The sequence below is a fragment of the Lepidochelys kempii genome, chromosome 2 (genome assembly GCF_965140265.1).
Source record: "Lepidochelys kempii isolate rLepKem1 chromosome 2, rLepKem1.hap2, whole genome shotgun sequence".
Taxonomy (NCBI): domain Eukaryota; kingdom Metazoa; phylum Chordata; order Testudines; family Cheloniidae; genus Lepidochelys; species Lepidochelys kempii.
Genome location: NC_133257.1, coordinates 266,835,459 through 266,854,448, shown reverse-complemented (window position 1 = coordinate 266,854,448; position 18,990 = coordinate 266,835,459). Strand labels below are relative to the sequence as shown.

Here is an 18,990-nt window from a genome sequence, read left to right as displayed (position 1 = left end):
GGTGCATGGCCCTGCCCGCTACTTGGTGTTGTCGTGGCGGGTTTCTCCCTCCTAAAGGGGGGGCATGGCATGGCCCCCTTCTGCAGGCACAGCAGCAAGGGTTCCCCCAACTCTGGAGAGGCAGGGTTGGCAGCAGGGGGCCCCTAGGAGTTACTTCAGTGGATGGGGTGTGTCTATTTGGGAGGGAGTGGGTTTGGACCACTACACTCTTCTCCTGCCCCACACAAACAGTCCTCAGCTGGGGTGGTGTTGGCTGGGCCCTCCAGAGCAGTGGGGCTGGGTGTTAACACTCCACTGAGATGCAGAGGGCAGTTCACCCTATGGTTTCAGACTGTCTGCAGGCTCAGGCAGACACCATGGCATTGGTTGACCTCAGGTTACATTTCCAAGCTTTTCTCCACAACCATGAGGACTAGAAACTTTTTTTTTTTAAAGAATGACAAGATTCTCACATCATCAAATGACTCCAAGACCTGGTGCCCTAGGCATGGGCCTATTGTATCTATGAATTAATCCAGTCTGGCTTGCATGGTGTCACCTGACTGCTGCTCACTAATCTCTCCACCAGGACTATTTCTGTTTCAGCAGGTTCAAACAGGCACCATTTCTGATCAGCACAGACTGCCCTTTCATGTGGAATGTCCTCCTTCAAATGATCTGTCTGATAGGCAACATTCAGGCCTGAACCTATGACATGTTGGCAGCCTGATGTTTTGTAACTGGCCCGGATTAGGAAGTTATAACGCAGGCTGTAGAGTCCGAATGGAGTAGCACTGAGATCTTCCCTTTGTGTTGAGCCCTGCTACGTTGCCAGGGGTTGGACCTTAAATCGTGATTTAGAGAAAAGATATTTAGGGTCACTTTTAGGGGTGTGTTACTCCTTGTCCCCTTCTGAGCCCTGTGTACCTGCTCTGGATAACTAAGGCACTGGATACAATAAATAGCAGGCAGATTGATACAATAAATAGTGCCAGAAAATGTTTTTAAATTCTCCAAATTGCTCCTAAACATAGTCTGGTTGTGACACACGCAGCATACAGGCTAGTGCTGGTTGAAAAAGTTCAGTTGAACAGATTTCCACCAGAAAATGCAGTTTAATTGAAACTGAACCATGTGCGGGGACCCTGTCAATTTTAATGAAATTTTCAGAGGGCAGTGTGCTGAAATGGTCCATTTTGCCTTTCTTCTTTCAATCATGTCACAAGGATTTTTGTCTTGATATGGGTTAAAAAACGTTTTGTTTCAACTTTATAGTTTTTATTTTGTGTTGCCTTTTATAATACTAATTTTAACATATGTTATGATAATGCTTCAGTGTTATTGAATGGAAATGTTTTAATCTTATTGAAATGAAGCTTTTCAATAGTTTTGAATAGACATTTTCTGGAATTTCCAATCTGTGGGAAATTTTGACTTGTTTTTCCCCTCCGATTTGGAATGGGGGAAAATCAAATGTTAGAATTTCCCGTGGGATGGGAATTCTATTTTCTGACCAGATCTAATATGCAGACTACATAGGGCAGGGAGGGGTTGGAAGGTTTTATCAGCGCTCGTTTGGCACAATCCACATCCCTCACTCGAGTCTTCGGGCTAAGATGCCAATCGATAAAACCTTTCTATCACCCCATCATGGACTCTCATTTTGTATGGATTGGCCCTTTATCCACTCATGCGTAATGCTGCTTTGACAGCTCATTCTGGTGCACGTAGCTGACTTTGTGCAGTGAGATGGGATGGCTCTGTCTCATTCTAGACATGCAGGTTGCTCCCGTGTACTATACCCCATATGATAGCTTACCTAGTGTTCTCACTGCTGCACATTAATGCTTTGTGTCTCTTTATGTTTCACTCTTCTGAATGCATGAGCTGCACTCATACATTGATATATGATGCCTCTGTGCGTGTGTAGCTCTGCATACGGGACACGCTATGAAGCTGCATGTGTCTCTGTCTCATTAGACTCACTGTACAGACACCTCCATCCTGCAGCCTTCTCTTTATATTACTGCTGTGTGTCTCTGCAGGTCTCATCCGTCTGCTCTCCCCATACGTGCACATGCGGTAGATGTCTCTGTATCTGTGTCAGAGGCGTGCAGACTCAGGGATTTTCAGGTCCGAAGGGATCGTTACGATAATCTAGTCTGATCGCCTGCACCACACGGGTCTCAGAATTTCACCAGTGATTCCTGCACCAAGCCCATGAACCTGCAGGAGAGCTACAGCATATTTTTGTGAGACAGACAGACAGACAGACAGACAATCTCTCTCTCTATCTCCGTCCGCCCCCTGCATCCACCCACCCACATACACCAGCTCTCTATCTCCATCCACCCACCCACCCACCCACATACACCAGCTCTCCCTCTATCTCCATCCACCCACCCACCCATCCACGTACACCAGCTCTCTCTGTCTCCATCCACCCCCTGCATCCATCCACCCACCCACCCACGTACACCAGCGCTCTCTCTATCTCCATCCACCCACCCACCCATCCACATACACCAGCTCTCCATCTCCATCCACCCATCGACATACACCAGCTCTCTCTCTGTCTCCATCCACCCACCCACCCACCCATCCACATACACCAGCGCTCTCTCTATCTCCATCCACCCACCCACCCACCCACGTACACCAGCTCTCTCTGTCGCCATCCACCCCCTGCATCCATCCACCTCCCCACCCATCCACATACACCATCATCTAATCTAATCTATCTATCCAATCACCACCCACCCTCTGCATCCATCCCGGTCCACCCCCCATCCATCCATCCAACCTCTGGGCAGGGGCGCTGGAACAAGGTATATAGTGGGGATGCGCAGAGCCCTTGAACCAAACCGGGAACCCTGAATATGATGGAAACCCCTTCCAGCCAGCGCCCCCCACCTCTGTCTCCCCGTGCTTGTGCCCCGGCCTTGTTCTCTCTCTGGGTCCGATGCGCCCCAAGCAGGGTGAGCCCTGTCCCCCCTGGCGGAGGCTGGGCAGTGCCCTCTGCCTGGAGCTTTCGGGTCCGGTTCTCCCCCCGCCCCCGGTGGGGTGTCTGGGCAGAGCTCCCCCCTCACCCGCGGACAGCAGAGGCGGGTGCAGACAGACAGACTGACGCAGACAGACCCCCCCCCAGTGCCCGGGGAGCGGGCCCGGGGCAGCCGGAGGCCCGGGGGGGCGGGGGATCTGCAGCCCGCATGGATCAGGGCGGGGAAGGGGGAGGCAGGGGCCGTGCCGGCCGCATCCCCCTCTCCCCGCCCCGCCAGCCGCCCACCGGGCGTCAGCATTTACAGGCGGGCGCCGGGAGCCCGGGGCGGCGCAGCGGGCTGGGCTCCGCCAGTGCAGCCGGGCGCCGGAGCAGGGCAAGGCGGGGAGCCGCCGGCCGCCCCCACGCCCCCAGCCAGCGCCGGGCCATGCGGCTGCAGCGCGTCGGGGGCTGAGCCAGGCGCCGTCGGGGCGGGCGGAGCAGCGGCAGCGGCGAGCCGGGCGGCGGCGGCGGCGGCGGCGGGGGGGGGGCGATTTCGCCAATGCCACAATGGGCAGCGCTGCCGGTGCCGCCGGGGGTCCCCGCCGGAGACCTGCCCTGCTGCTGGCTCTCGCCCTGCTCCTCGCGGCCAGCCCGGGGGCCGCTCCCGGTAGGTCCCCGCGGGGGGGCTGGGGGGGGGTGCGTTTCCTTTCGCGGGGATCCCGCCCCCCCTTCCCCGTCCTCAGCTTCGCTCCGTGCAGGGATGCCGCACAGCCACGCTGAGCTGGGGGGGGGGATTGAAAACAGAGGGGGGGTCCGCCGGTGGGGAGCCCCCAGACATGGAGAGGAGATTGCAAACGTCAATGTTTTGTATTGTAAAAATGGGGGGGGTGAAAGAATGTGGGGGGCATCCCCTTTCCCCCCTGGCCATGATGGGGGGGTCCCTCCCCACTCGTCCATGATGCGTGTGTGTGTTTGTAAGAATGTGGGGGGGTCCCTCCCCCCTCAGCCATGATGTGGGGGGGGAAGAATGTGGGGGGCACCCCCCCTGGCCATGATGGGGGGTCCCTCCCCTCTCTGGCATGATACCTGTGTGTGGAAGAATGTGGGGGCTCCCCCCTCTCGGCCATGGTGTATGTGTGACCTGTAGGATGTGGTGTGTGTGGGGGGGGAATGCAATGCGGTGGAGGGAAATTGGGTCTGTACTGGGATGCATTTATGTCCTGAAGCCCCTCTTACCTTCTCCCCCTGTCCCCCCCCCCCCCAAAAAAAAAAAAAAAGAATCAGGGCCGTGGTTTATTTCGGAGGGATATTTTTTTTCTTTTTAAGCGCAGCAAGACACTCAATCAGAGCCCCATCCCAGCGGAGCCATTTCCCCAGGGTCATGGTGGAGCCTCCATCACCCACGATGGGATGTTTTTTTCCTCGAAGAGGGGCTCTAGGACTGATCTGGGGGAAGTTCTGTGGCCGGCACTATGTTGCGGTCAGGGGGGTGGGCTGGATGATCAAAGTGGTCCCTTCTGGCTTTAGAATCTGTGAGACAGCTCATGTCTCCGTGACCAGGGCCATTCGGTTGCAGGGGCGCTTCAGCCTTGGGAAATAATAAGAAAGCCCCTTCTGTTCCCTCCCCCCAGTGAAAACGAAGTGAGGAAAACCATCATAATTGTATATTTTTCAGTAGTGGCTGCATAAAAGGCATGAATGGTCCCTATGATGACCACGGACTAGATAACAGCCAGGCTGGCAGAGATTAGACTGCTGCCTGCTTTCACCCGTCCTGCAAAGGTTCACATGCTGGGGTAACCCCACCAACATACACCCACTCCCCCAGTTCCTATCAGCTGCATGTGCAGAGAGAGGATCTCCCGTTCAGCAAGGTTAGAGGGAGACCGGCAGGGATTTGGATTAGACGGGGGGGAACGCCCAGACAAGAATGGAATAATGAAGCCAGAGCCAGGAGGGGATGGAAATGGGGACAAACTTTCCCGTTTTATTCCCTGCAGCTGATGCTGCTTTACTACGCTTGAAATGTGTGTGTGGGGGGAAACCATGAATCAAAGAGAGAGAGAGTGTGTGTGTGAGTGGGGAGTGTAGGAGAGAGACTGAGCGCAGACGAGGGCTTAATTTAGCAAATGCAAACACTATTTTTACCGGGGTGTCTGTTGTTATGAAAACAATGGTTTGTTTCAGAATGACGCCATGATCATTTATCTGGGTGGCTGGTGGGCGCCCTTTGGGCATGCAGAGGTGCTGGTCCAGAGGTGCGGAGCACAAACACACGCAGAGCGGCGTGTTCCTCCGTGTGATTTGCAGACCTGGCTTTAAAGCACTGACATTTTTTCTTTCCTCTGTAACCTCTAGCGTCCAAAAGGCACCCAGAGCGCCAGAACGCCACGGAGGCGCCGGGGGCTGGCTGGGAGGGCCCCCCGTCACTCCCAGACCATGGAAGGGAACAGGACCCCGAGAGCGGAGAGCTCCTGAGAAATGTCACTGCGGCAGGGGAAAATAGCCACACAGTGGAGCCCTCGGAGGCAGCCAGAGTGAAGGAATCCTGGAGACAGACACCTGCTGATCTCCCAGGGCTGGCAGCAGAAGACGTAGGCACAGCTGCTGCAGCTTCCGCCGACCAAGTCAGCAGCCTTGCTGGAGCAGGGATCTCTGTACGGTATTATCCCGGCGGGATTAGCGAGGAGAACAATGAACCATCGCTCTGTTTGGGATGCCCCGGGGGGGTTGACAGCCAGAGTGCCTGGCCCCCGAAGCCTTTGTTGGCTAAGGACAATGAGGGGGCCATGGAAGCCTCGTCAGCCGTGACTAGTGTGGCTTGGTCTGTTAACGGGGGGGCCATTGTTTTGGCATTAAGTGACACAAAGGGAGCGCCGGAGAGCTCCGCCCCTGTCCCTGAGAGCCAGGAGGAGGCCGGGAGCGGAGACCAGCCTGCCAGGGCCTCTCCAGGTGGCATGTGGAGCCCGGGAGCTTTCGTGGAGCTCACGGTCACCCCGTCCGCCGACCAGGTCCCCATGGAGATGGCGGGTGCAGCCAGCTCATCGGCAGGACCAGGCCTCAGCTCTGACTCAGCCGAGAAGGAGCTGCTGCTGGAGGCCTTCAGGGAAATGGTGCTGCAGCCCCCCACCCCGGATGGCCGTGCCCCTGAGCTGGGCACCCAGACTCTGAGCAGCACAGGGCTAGCACAGGACTCTGCCCAGAAGGAGGAGCCCCTGGAGCTGTGGCTAGTGTCATCCAGCAGCTCCCCAGCCCAGGGGGCTCTGGGCCACACCGATCTAACCTGGCTCACTACCGAGGTATCCCCGGGGCTGCAGTTGGCCATCACACCCCCTGTCGACGCTCTCAAGACCTCTGAGCCTCCCTCGGATCAGTCGGTCTCCGAGATCATTGACATCGACTACTACGACCTCTTTGAAGGGGAGAGCCAAGGCAGGGGTGGGGGCCTGGAGGATTTCCCTGCCAGGGGCCCCGGGGGAGCAGACTCCCCCAAGAGGAAACCGGATGACAAGACGACGTCCTGGGCCATTCACGAGCTCTACGACGACTTCACGCCCTTCGACGAGTCGGACTTCTACCCCACCACCTCCTTCTACACGGACGGGGATGAGGATGGTGAAGATGACGAGCTGGACGAGGAGGAAGAGGAGGAGGATGGGGGTGGTGGGCTGGCCAGGGATCTGGAGGATGAGAATAATTCCAAGCTACCCACCCTGGCCACCCCCAAGATCCAGACCACGGTGCAGGAGGCTGAGTCCACCAGCCGCCGCTATGTCATCCCCCCACTGCAGACCTTCGTTGTCTCTGCGGGTAGCGCCACCTCCAGACCTCGCCCGGCAGAGACCAGCAGGGACCTGAGCCAATCGGCCATGGCAGCGGGACCCGGCGGCGAGAACGGCACCGAGTGCAGGAGTGGCTATGTCAGGCATAACAACTCCTGCAAGTCCGTGTGCGACATCTTCCCCAGCTACTGCCACAACGGGGGCCAGTGCTACCTCGTGGAGGGCCTGGGCGCTTTCTGCAGGTAAGCACCAGGCCTGGGCTGCGAGGAGGTGCCTGGGCCAGGCCTGAAAGGGGCTAGTGTGGCGGGAGGTCCGAAACTTGCCATGCAACTGTATTCCCTGGGGAGGCTCTCCCACGCAAACCGCGTTCCCTGAATGCCCCCAGAATCAGCTTGGGCAGCGGCAGATCATGCAGTCAGGTTATGATCGGGGAGGGTGTGTGTTTAAAAGACCAAGCTCGGGAAGAATGGAAGTGTTTTCAGCTGAGATTTGAAGGGAGGTGGGGAGAGATGGGAAGAGGCAGTTCTAGGTGTGCAGAGGAGAAGAGATTGGTGTCTCCAATTCTCTAGATTTTGGACCAAAATGCATGACATAGTTCAAGACATGCTGGACCAAACTGGGAGGCTGCATGGGCAGTTTTCGCCCTACTATATCTTAAGTATGCAGAGCTCCGGTTTATGAAATTATAGCAAGTGTTTCCCCCAGAAGCAAGCTCCCGTCGATTGCCATTACCCTCCTGCGATCTCAGAGAGGTAGATCTTGTTGGGAGGCTTGAACCCACAGCCCTGGCTTAAACAGGTCGATCAAAAGTTGAGAGAGGGAAGAGGCCCCAGCAAAAATGAGGCCTGATTGGGACCGGCATGGCACCCTCCAGTTAATATTCTCTCCGAGGAACGTAGCGACCATGGCATAGAAAGGCAGGTGGCATTTGATGGGAGAAAATATGTGAAAGGTTTTAATTCCTGTTGTTATCTGAGCATGCTTGAGCCTCCTTCTGCTCGCTACCTAAGGTAGCCATTAGCAGCGTGCCTGAACATCTCCCAGTCTCACAACCCCCCCTGCGAGGTAGGGCCGTGCTGTTACCCCCAATGTACAGATGGGAAACTGAGACACAGAGTGGTTAAGTGCCTTGTCCAAGGAGACACTGGAAAGCTGTTTCAGAGCAGGGAATGGAATGCCAGTTTCTCAAGTCTTAGACTAGGGTCCTAACCACTGGGCCATCCTTCCCCTTAGGGACTCTCGTGTAAATCTGGAGTAACTCCATTGCCTTTGACCACACAAGTGCAACTTGTGAGATCTGAACCCCACCGCCTGCGTATGTTGATATGTTCCCATTGTGATGGAAGTTCTGACCCTCTGAGGCTGGAGTGTGGAGATTAGGGTAGAGGGGGGCAAAGAGAAGGGAGATGTAATCACTGCGGTGAGAGGACGGGAGGGCAGGGGTGTGGATGTCCTCTGAGGTGCAGCCATTGCAGGGGACCTGCAGGGACAAAGTTGCAGATGATTTATTTAATTTCCAGTGAGTTTTTACATTTGATTTGTTCTTGCTGAATGCACCGTGCCTCCCATCTCATGTGTGCAATGCAATGAAGCGCTGTGTGCTACCCCGTTGGGTGGTGATGAATGCACTGGGAGCTGCCATTACAGGCCCCTCCCAGGGCGGGAGCTAGCATGGTTCTGCTCCCTGCAGGAGGGGAGCTTAGGTGACAGAACAGCCCAGTGGAAGTGCTCTTGTGTTACATTTCTATTGGGCTCTGCGTGGAGTGGGTTGTCCGGGGGGTCCATGGGTGGGCAGAGTCATGAGTTAGCGGGGCTGCTGTCCCAGCTCACTGGTGGTGTTAGATAGGGGCTTCCTTTGAGGGAAGTCTCAGGTGTCTTCTTTTCTCTTCCTTATTCCACGTTCAGCGCCCCAGCCTCTGAGCTCTTTCCAGTGGGGCAGTAAGCAACGTGACCAACCTCTGTCCGACGCGGCGAGCTGTAGCTCACGAACGCTCATGCTCAAATAAGTTGGTTAGTCTCTAGGTGCCCCAAGTTTTTGCGAATACAGACTAACACGGCTGCTACTCCGAAACCTGTCCTGTGTGGTTTGCTCTCTCTCATCCCCTCCTGCGGCAGAGAATTGTGTGTGCCGTGGAGTGTTTTGGCAGGGTGGTGTCACGCTGCTCTGGGTCTATATAGAGAAGGACTGGTCAGAGCGCGGCGGCTGGCTGCTCACCTTGCTGCGAGAAGGTTTGTGGTGGCCCTTAGTTGGTTCCATATGCTTGGCCGAGCCCTGGCATGAGCTCTGTCTCTCACACAGATGATCTGAGCCCATTAGGTGCCTGAGGAGCAGAGCTGTTGATCATGGCCTGAAAGCCCGGTGCTTTAGGCTCTTTTAGATATGCTGGGCCCAGGCAAGGGAGCTCTTTGAAGATAAGGATCAAGACTTTGATCTAGGCTCAAGGTTCTGTGGGGAGCCAGTATGGTGTGTGGGGGACAGGTTCATAGATTCATGCATTCCAAGGCCAAAAGGAACTACTGTGATCATTGAGTCTGACCTCCTGTATGCTACAGGCCAGCGAACTCCCCCAGAATAATTCCTAGAGCAGATCTTTAGAAAACCCTCCAGTCTTGATTTAAAAACTGCTTTTACTTCCCCTCTATGTCAGGTCGGCTTTTTAGCCAATATGGCTTTCGTCCTCCGTTGTGGGCTTGTGGCTTTTTGGGCATCTCGTAAAGTGTTCTCAAACCATTCCCAATTATCGTTCACACTTTGCTGATTACATTCTTCCTCCCAGCTGATATGGCTCATGATTGTTTTCGGCGTTGTGACATTGGCCCTTTTGAAGCCCCACGTGTGTATATGTCACTGGTTTGGACTTTATTCTGTTTGCGCATTATAAATGTGATCAAGTTTTGATCACTTGTACCTAAGCCACCATGAATTTTTAGTTCTGTGATCTGTTCCTCTTTATCTGTCAAGATGAGGTCTAATATCGAATTTTCCTGTGTTGGACGCAACTCTTTTTGAGTTAGGGAATTGTCATCTATAATATTAAGACATTCCAAGGATGTTTTGCACTCAACACAGCCTGTTGCACTCAAATTGAAGTCCCCCTTGATCACACAGCTAGCTCAGTGGTTTGAGCATTGGCCTGCTAAACCCAGGGTTGTGAGTTCAATCCTTGAGGGGGCCATTTAGGGATCTGGGGCAAAAATTGGGGATTGGTCCTGCTTTGAGCAGGGGGTTGGACTAGATGACCTCCAGAGGTCCCTTCCAACCCTGATATTCTGATTCTGATTTTTTTCTGATTGTTCTCATTAGACCGGTGTTTACAGATCCGGTCATCCTGTTCCCTGCTATGATTTGATGGTCTGTAGCCGACACTAATACCCCACCTTGAGCGTGATTTGTTAGGATGTTGAGCCATAAACATTCAAGATAATTTCTTCCTAGTTGTCAGTGACTTGGAAACCGGTAATGCCGTTTTTAACATAGAGTGCCACTCTCCCTCCCCTTCTGCCCACTCGATCCTTCCAAAATAGGGTATAACCATTGATTTTAACATTCCAGTCATGTGAATCTTCCCACCAGGTTTCAGCGTTACCAACTGGATCAAATTGATGCTCATAAATGAGCAATTCCAATTCCTAGTGTTCGTTAGCAGGCTCCTAGCATTGGTGTACAGGCAATTCAGGAATTTTGTCTTCTTTGCTCCTTGATTAATTTTGTTCTCACCATCTCCATTTGGTGCTGAGTGCCCAGATCTTCCCTCTTCTTCCCCTCCCCTTTTGTTATGAGTTTAACCCTCTCCTGACTACTCAAGCCAGCCTGTCCCCCAGGAGATTGGTTCCCCTTCTATTGTGGGGAGGCCTCCAAACTATGCAGCCCCCTTTCCCAATAGAAGGTCGACCAATGTTCCCCCAAGCCCACCACCCTATCCCACTTGCCTAGCCTAGCCTGGGTGTGATGTGCTCGCAGGAGCGCAGGCTGCTGAGGAGATGCACTGCAGTGCGCTGTGCCCGGGTTGCAGAGTGCATGGTACAGTTATAGCTGCTGGAAGATCCCAATTAATAGACCATCCAGCCCCGCTCCCTGGTGCCAATACAGGACCATTCCCACCACTCTCTTCTCCCATGTTATGTCCTGTCCTGTCTGAAAGGACTCGAGTGATGGGGCTTCTCCTGCTCCCCTGCAGAGGCTCCTCCACAGCTGGGTGTGAGGTGATTTTTATTTCCCTTTGATTCCTGTCTCCCCTTATTGACTCCTAGTTATATCAATAGGGTTACATGTCTATCCCAGGACTGCCCTTGAGAGCCACCTGGACAGTGGAGCCAGAGTACAATTCAGCTGGCATCCTGCTCAATCGGGTGGCCCCCCAGCCAGCACACAACACCCAGGCTCTGGTTGCGTGCCGACCACCAGCTCAGTCATGGCTCCATCTGCAGGGCTGGCTTTTGTCTCTAAACTCGGAGATGGGGCTGGGCCCAAATTCTGGATCTAGACCCCCCCCCCGAGCCCTGGGGGATTTCAGACCTGGCGCTGACCTTTGTGCCCATCTTGATTTTCGAGTGAACTGTGTGGGACCTGCTTATCTGAGAAACTCTCTCTTCCCAACTGTCCTGCAGAGAGGCTGAGCTGGGCAGGGCTCTTTCTGTCAGATCCTGCTGGGTCTAAACTCCCTAGGACAGGGACTGCATGTGCTCTGGCCGGTGGGCAAGATGGAGGTTCCCTGGCTGCCTCTGCCCAGCTAGGGGGTTTATTGCTTAGTTCGGAGTCCTCGTGAGACGTCCAGTGGTGGGCACCCCAGAGAAATTCCCTATTGGACCACCTTGAGCCCCTCTCTCTCTCTGCCCCAGACATGGGGAGCCTGAATCCACAATGGTGTTTGCATTGGGCTCTCTGGGTAGAAGCACGCTGGCCCCCTGGTGTCTCTGGATGTAGCAGATCATCTGTCATAATCCTGGGAAGAAATATGGAGGTGTCTTTGAGTGGTGTGTGTGTGGGGGGGTGATAAAGCCTCCTAGCCACAGGATCGGGGTGACCCAGGACCCCTGAGGGGCAGAGCCACATCCCGACCTCATGAACAGTATCACAGCCCGCTGCACTGCCCTGTTTGCTAGTTACCCCTCTTTGGGCATTTTGCTCACAGCCAGGCCAATCTCTGCCTTCAAAAGCGGGTTAGTTACAGCAGCTACCATGGGGCTGCCACAGCAGCAGGTGCTTAGTGGATGTGCCTGAGTGCAGGGAAAATTGGGTTTCTGTCCGGGCTTCGGGAATATCCAGGAGGAATTTGTATTGTGCCATGTAAACCCTATCGGTCTGTCTGTCCGTCCGTCTGCCCAGCCCCTTCCACTCTGTCTGTCCTTTTTGTATTAGCACCAATCACTGTGTTATCTGAGCACCACAGATCTAGGGCAAAAGCTAATGAAGCTGTCAATAATAATCCTTAACAGCACTCATTTAGCTCCCTCTATCTCTGTCTCTTTCACTTTCCCCTCCCTTTCTGTCTCTTGCCCTCTTCCTTTCCTTTTTCCCCCTTCCCCTGTCTCAGAGCTTCCCTTTCAGGTCTGGTTTGAAGGGGATCTATTATCTGCAGTCAGCAGCAGAATGACAATTAGTGTTTTCCGGGCGTACCCGTTGCAGACGTTCTGCAGCACCTGGCTGGGAGGAATTTCCTTTCCCTTCCCTGCTTGGCTCCTGGCCTTCCGGAGTCACCCATGTGGGCAGGAATCTCCCCGAGTCTCTCCGGGTGAGCCACTGGAGGTCTGCCAGCCTGTGGCTTGGTGGGGCTGGCCAGCGAGCGGTGGTGCCGGAGGCAGCAGGGCTGTTCGGGGTGACATGCTACCTGCAGACAGCTCCTGACCTCTCAGAGCAGGGTGTGTGGCTGCTCCGGGTCCCCTCACATCCGATAACCACACGACTCCCTCTTTCCCCAACCTCATGACTGCTGATATCCACCCAGCTCTGCTAGCCGGCTCCTGGGGGTTCCTTCTCCCTGTTCCCCACCCTATCTTTGCTTCTCCGTGGCCTCTGCAGTCCCATTCCTCCGGGGACCTGAGTGTATGGCCGGGGGATGGGGCAGAAGAAGGCCACTCTCCCCCATCAGGCTGCATCAGCCGGAAGGAGCAGCAATGGAAGGAGATACGCCTGCTGGCGACTGCCCTTTTCTGCCCCCTCAGGCTCCCTGCTCAGGCCCCAGGGACGCTCGCTTGGGGCCTGAGCTGAACTCGGGGTGACGCCAGGGAGGAGCTGGCGAGTACCAAGCCCCAGAGTTCCTCTGCTCCCTTTGCCGCTCCCACAGCAGCCCTCCAGGAGCGTGGATCCTGGCCCAGCCCCCTGTGGCTGGGGCAGCCGGGTCTGTTGTTGCCTGGGTGCCATTAGTAATCAAGAGGGCAGGCCAGGTCCCTGAGTGCCGGCAGGGCAAGGATGGCGAGGGGAAAGGGTTTTCCCATTCCTCCCTGCCCCCACAGCACTGCCTGGGCTTAGCGGGGCAGGAATTAGGTCAGTGCTGCTCTGTTGAGACGCACACTGCGATGCTCCCGTGTCGCTAATCGGCACTGGCAGATTGTGCTGCAGGAAAGCCAGGGCTGGCTGTTAATGGGCCACTGCCATATTCCCTGTGTGCACAGGAGGAGACCATGCATGTAATATACGACATGTACCCCATGTGCACAGGGGGAGGCCACGTGTGTAATGTATGCCATGTACCCCATGTGCACAGGGGGAGGCCACGTGTGTAATGTATGCCATGTACCCCGTGTGCACAGGGGACGGCCACGCATGGAATGTATGCCATGTGCACCGGGGGCAGCCACGTGTGTAATGTATGCCATGTACCCCATGTGCACAGGGGGAGGCCACGTGTGTAACGTATGCCATGTACCCCGTGTGCACAGGGGGAGGCCACGTGTGTAATGTATGCCATGTACCCCGTGTGCACAGGGGACGGCCACGCATGGAATGTATGCCATGTGCACCGGGGGCAGCCACGTGTGTAATGTATGCCATGTACCCCATGTGCACAGGGGGAGGCCACGTGTGTAACGTATGCCATGTACCCCGTGTGCACAGGGGACGGCCACGCATGGAATGTATGCCATGTGCACCGGGGGCAGCCACGTGTGTAATGTATGCCATGTGCACAGCCACATATGTAACATATGGCATATGTCCCGTGTGCTAAGGGGGAGACCATGTGTGTAACGTTCAGTATGTACCCCATGTGCCCAAGGGAAGGCCACATATACAAATGGCACGTACCTCATGTGCACTAGGGGGAGGGCAAGCGTGTGTTGTATGATGCACACAATGTACATGTACCCTGTGTGCAGACGTGAGAGGCCCCATTGTATATGAATTTAGAGACAAGGAGAATGGAACCTTATCTGCTGAATGTGAGTGGACCCTGTCCTGGGCAGAAGTGCTGGGTCACTGCCCTGGGTGGACGTGATTGGACCCTGTCCCGACGTGATTGGCCCCTGTCCCGGGCTCACGTGTCTGTCACTGCCCTGGGTGGACGTGGTTGGACCCCAGCCTGGGCTGGCGTGCTGGGTCACTGCCTGACTGCACATGCAGCCTCTGCCTTAGGGGTTTGTGATTTATCAGGGGTTGGCCTCAGGGAGAGGCCGGGCATGCCCTCATCCAGCATAGCGCTCTCCGAGGCGGAAGGACGGCCTAGTGGATTGGGAGCCAGACGGGGCCTGGGGAGCCAGGGTTCAATTCCTGATTCAGCCAGAGACTCCCTGCATGACCTTGGTCAAGTCACTTCCTGGGCCTGAGCTCCATGTGAAGTGGGGATGATGCTCCCCTCCTTCCCTAGGGGCTGTGAGGAAAAAATTCACTAACGAGCAAGAGGGGCTCGGCTGCTACCAATGAGGGCCAGACGAGGCCCTGGACAGATAGCGCCATGTACCTGGGGCGTGGCAGGGGCATCCCTGCCGGGGAAAGCTTCCCCCAGCACCAGATCAGAGGCGAGTCCGATTGGTCCCCGTGCGGCTGAGCGGGAAGAGGTTTGCCGCAGTGTGACCTGGGGCGTACAAGCATGGAGCCCAGCAGAGCTGATCTCCCAACAGCCACGGGGAGGTGTTTGACGCGTGTGGGGAGACATGTAATGCAGGAGGAAGTTGCCTAGGCTCCAGCCACAGGCTGTGCCCACAGCATAGCCCAGCCCTATCTGTGGCAACCCTGGCTGGGCAATGCATTTTTTCAGCCCAGGTTGGTGTCATGTTATAACTGCAGGTAGAAACCTGCTACCTCAAACTCCAAAGCCACTGCATTGTGTTCCCAAACCTGGCTGTTTACCTATATAGTTGCCGTCAACCTTCCTAGCATCAGTGCCGTAATTCACAGAAAAGCTGCCCCATGTGAAACACGGTGCTGAGGCCGATAACAGAACACCTCTGATCTTGTCGCCTGTGAGAGCACGCGAGGGGTTATTACAGTAGAGGAACGAAAAGGCCTCCGGACTGATCCTGACACCAGCACATGGCTCAGCCACGCTCTGTTTGGTTTATTGAAGGCACAAGGCACCAAATCTCAGTCAAGCTCCCTTGTCCCCTGTAGATTCGTTAGAATCCAGTGTGGGAAGCAGCCTCTGGGTCCTATGTACTGACTCCAGAACTAACGCAAAAAACCCTCCAGCTACTCTGAGCCCAAACAGTGTTCTCCATATTGGTGGGACACACCATAAACGCAATGGGCAGAAATCCCTTTTCCGCCCAGCGCAAGCAGAGAGCTCACTGGTGCCCTCTGCAGGGGTGTGCGTGTACATGCTGGAGCACATGGCGGGCCCCACAGGCTTAAGCAGAAAATGAGCTGGAAGAGCTCAGGGGCCCGTGTAGAGGGGTTTGTTTCGCTTAAGCAGAGGAGCCAAACTGATTCCAGTTCCAGGTGAGAGCGAAGGGGAGAAACCGCGTGACCAAGGCCAGACTCCATAGGGGATGGAGAGCGGCTGCAGATCCATAGCAGAACCGACCTGGAGGCTCATGTACCAGAGCGGCTTCTCTCGTCTAGAACAATGGTCTAGGATCCTACAGGTCTGGCCCCAGACACTGCAGCTTGCAAGGAGGGTCACACAGAGCCTAGGACTATTACTGTAGGATCCTATAGTATGTCGTCATTAGCAGGGGTCTTCCCTGTTGTGATCAAAGAGTGGGTGTGTGTGTGGATGCCAGGGTGGTAGTTTGTTTAGGAGCATAGGACTGGACAGGATCTCCTGGGTCTCTGAGTCCAGTTATTTGCTTTCACAGGACACCTAGTCATACGGTCCTGTTCATGAATGTATCCATTTCAATAGCCCCACCAGTTCACGTGCAGATGACTGGATTTGGACTTAGTCCACGAGTAGCCCCATTGAAGTCAATGGGACTTAAGAACATAAGAACAGCCATCCTGGGTCAGACCAAAGGTCCATCTAGTCTTCTGACAGTGGCCAGTGCTAGGTACTTCAGAGGGAATGAACAGAATAGGGCAATTTCGAGTGATCCATCCCCTGCTGTCCAGTCTCAGCTTCTGGCAGTCAGAGGTTTAGGGATGCCCAGAACATGGAGTTGTGTCCCTGACCATCTTGGCTAACAGCCATTGGTGGACCTGTCCTCTGTTCTCTGTCCTTTGTCCAGTTCTAATATGGTCTTTTTTGAGATGGGGCAACCAGAACTGTATGCAGTATTCAAAGTGTGGGTGTACCATGGATTTATATAGGGGCATTATATTTTCTGTTTTATTATCTATCCCTGTCCTAATGGTTCCTAACATTCTGTTAGCTTTTTTTGACTACCGCAGCACACTGAACAGATGTTTTCAGAGAACTATCCACAATGACTCCAAGATCTCTTTGTTGAATGGTAACAGATAATTCAGACCCCATCATTTTATATGTATAGTTGGGATTATATTTTCCAATGTGCATTACTTTGTATTTATCAACATTCAATTTCATCTGCCATTTTCTTGCCAAATCACCCAGTTTTGTGAGATCCCTTTGTAATTCTTTGCAGTCAGATTTGGACTTAACTATCTTGAGTAATTTTGTATCATCTCCAAATTTTGCCACCTCATTCTTTACCCCTTTTTCCAGATCATTTATGAATATGTTGAACAGCCCTGACCCCACTATAGACTACTGGGGGACACCACTATTTACCTCTCTCCATTTATAACTGACCATTTATTCCTGCCCTTTGTTTCCTACCTTTTAACTAGTTATTTATTAATGAGAGGACCTTCCCTCTTACCCCATGACTCCTTACTTTGCTTAAGAGCCTTTGATGAGGGGCTTTGCCAAAGGCTTTCTAAAGATCAAGTACACTATATCCACTGGATCCCCCTTGTTCACATGTTTGTTGACCCTCTCCAAAAATTCCAATACCCATGAGTGAGGCATGATTTCCCTTTATGAAAACCATGCTGACTCTTCCTCAACATATGGTGTTCATCTATGTGTCTGATACTAGTTTCAGTCAATTTGTCTGGTATTGAAGTTAGGCTTATGAGCCTGTAATTGCCAGGATCGCCTCTGGAGCTTGTTTTAAAACTCAGCATCACATTAGCTATCCTCCAGTCTCCAATACAGAAGCTGATTTAAGCAATAGGTTACATACCACGGTTACAGAGTAACAGCCGTGTTAGTCTGTATTCGCAAAAAGAAAAGGAGGACTTGTGGCACCTTAGAGACTAACCAATTTATTAGAGCATAAGCTTTCGTGAGCTACAGCTCACTTCTTCTACCACGGTTAGTAGTTCTGCAATTTCATAGTTGAGTTCCTTCAGAACCCTTGGGTGAATACCATCTGGTCCTGGTGACTTATTACTGTTTAATTTATCAATTTGTTCCAGAATCTCCTCTACTGACATCTCAATCTGGGACAGTCCTCAGATTTGTCACCTAAATAGAATGGTTGCGGTACATTTAGGTACCAATGACATGGGGAAGGAGAGAAGAGAGGTCCTGGAGGCCAAATAGAATGGCTCAGGTGAGGGAATCTCCCTCACCTCCTCTGCAGTGAAGACTGTTGCAAAGAATTCATTTTGCTTCTCTACAGCTGCCTTGTCTTCCCTGAGTGCTCCTTCAGCACCTTGAGTGTCCAGGGGTACCACTGATCGTCTGGCAGGCTTCCTGCTTCTGATATCCTTTTTTTTTTTTTTTTTGCAGCTAGTTTTTGTGTTTTCTGTTAGTTGCTCTTCAAATAAATTTTTTCTTTGCCCTGCCAAATTATACTTTTACACTTGACTTGCCAGAGTTGTGCTCTTTTCTATTTTCCTGACTGGGATTTGGCATCCAATTTTTAAAGGGTGTGTTTCTGTCTCTGAGCACCTCTTTTCCTGTGTTGTTTAGCCATGGTGGCATTTTTTTGGTCCTCCTCCTTTTCTTTTAAATTTGGGTACACATTTCATTTGAGCCTCAATTATGGTGTTTTTAAAACGTTTCCATGCAGCTTGCAGGCATTTCACTCTTTTGACTGTTCCTTTTAATTTTCATTTAACTAGCTTCTTCATTTTTGTGCAGTTCCCCTTTTTGAAGTTAAATGCTACTGTGGTGGGGTTCTTTGGTATTTTTCCCAAATAAGGGGAAATTTAATTAAGGATGATTTAACGTTTAAGGATGTTAACTTTAATTATATTATGGTCACTGTTACTGAGTGGTTCAGTTATCATCACCCCTTGGATTAGATCCTGTGCGCCACTTAGGACTAAATCAAGAATTGGCTCTCCCATTGTGGGTTCCAGAATTAGCTCCAAGAAGCAGTCATTAATGGTGTCTAGACATTTTATCTCTGCATCCCGTCCTGAGGTGACATGTACCCAGTCAATATGGGTGCAGTTGAAATCCCCCATTATTATTGAGATTTCTGTTTTTGCAGCCTCTCTGACCTCCCTGAGCATTTCCTAATCACCATCCTAGTCAGATGGTTGGTAGTATATTCCTAGTGCTATACTCTTATTATTCAAGCATAGAATTTCTGTCCATAGAGATTCTATGGTACAGTTCAATTCAGTTAAGATTTTTACTATATTTTACTCTATTCTTTCTTTAACACATAGTGCCATAGTTCCTACATATTGTGTATCCTGGTATTACCATGTCCCATTGATTATCATCATTCCACCAAGTTTCTGTGATGCCTATTATATCAATATCTTCATTTAATGCCAGGCACTCTAGTTCGCCCATTTTAGCACTTACACTTCATAAGTGCTTGTAGAAGACTATCAATATTTTGTGGGCTGCCTTCCTGTGATGTATTTCAATAGGACTCTCTTTCGTTGAC

General features: G+C 52.9%; 1 protein-coding gene across 1 annotated transcript in view; it reads left to right on the top strand.

Annotated features, from left to right (window-relative positions):
• Nucleotides 1–3,468: 3,468 nt before the first annotated feature.
• Nucleotides 3,469–18,990, top strand: part of CSPG5 (chondroitin sulfate proteoglycan 5) — a 37,406-nt gene continuing 21,884 nt past the window's right edge. Inside the window, exons 1-2 of the mRNA XM_073334921.1 lie at nucleotides 3,469–3,626; nucleotides 5,318–6,983. Coding sequence (XP_073191022.1) covers nucleotides 3,527–3,626; nucleotides 5,318–6,983 — 1,766 coding nt within the window. The 5' untranslated portion in view covers nucleotides 3,469–3,526. The remainder of the gene's footprint in view (nucleotides 3,627–5,317; nucleotides 6,984–18,990) is intronic.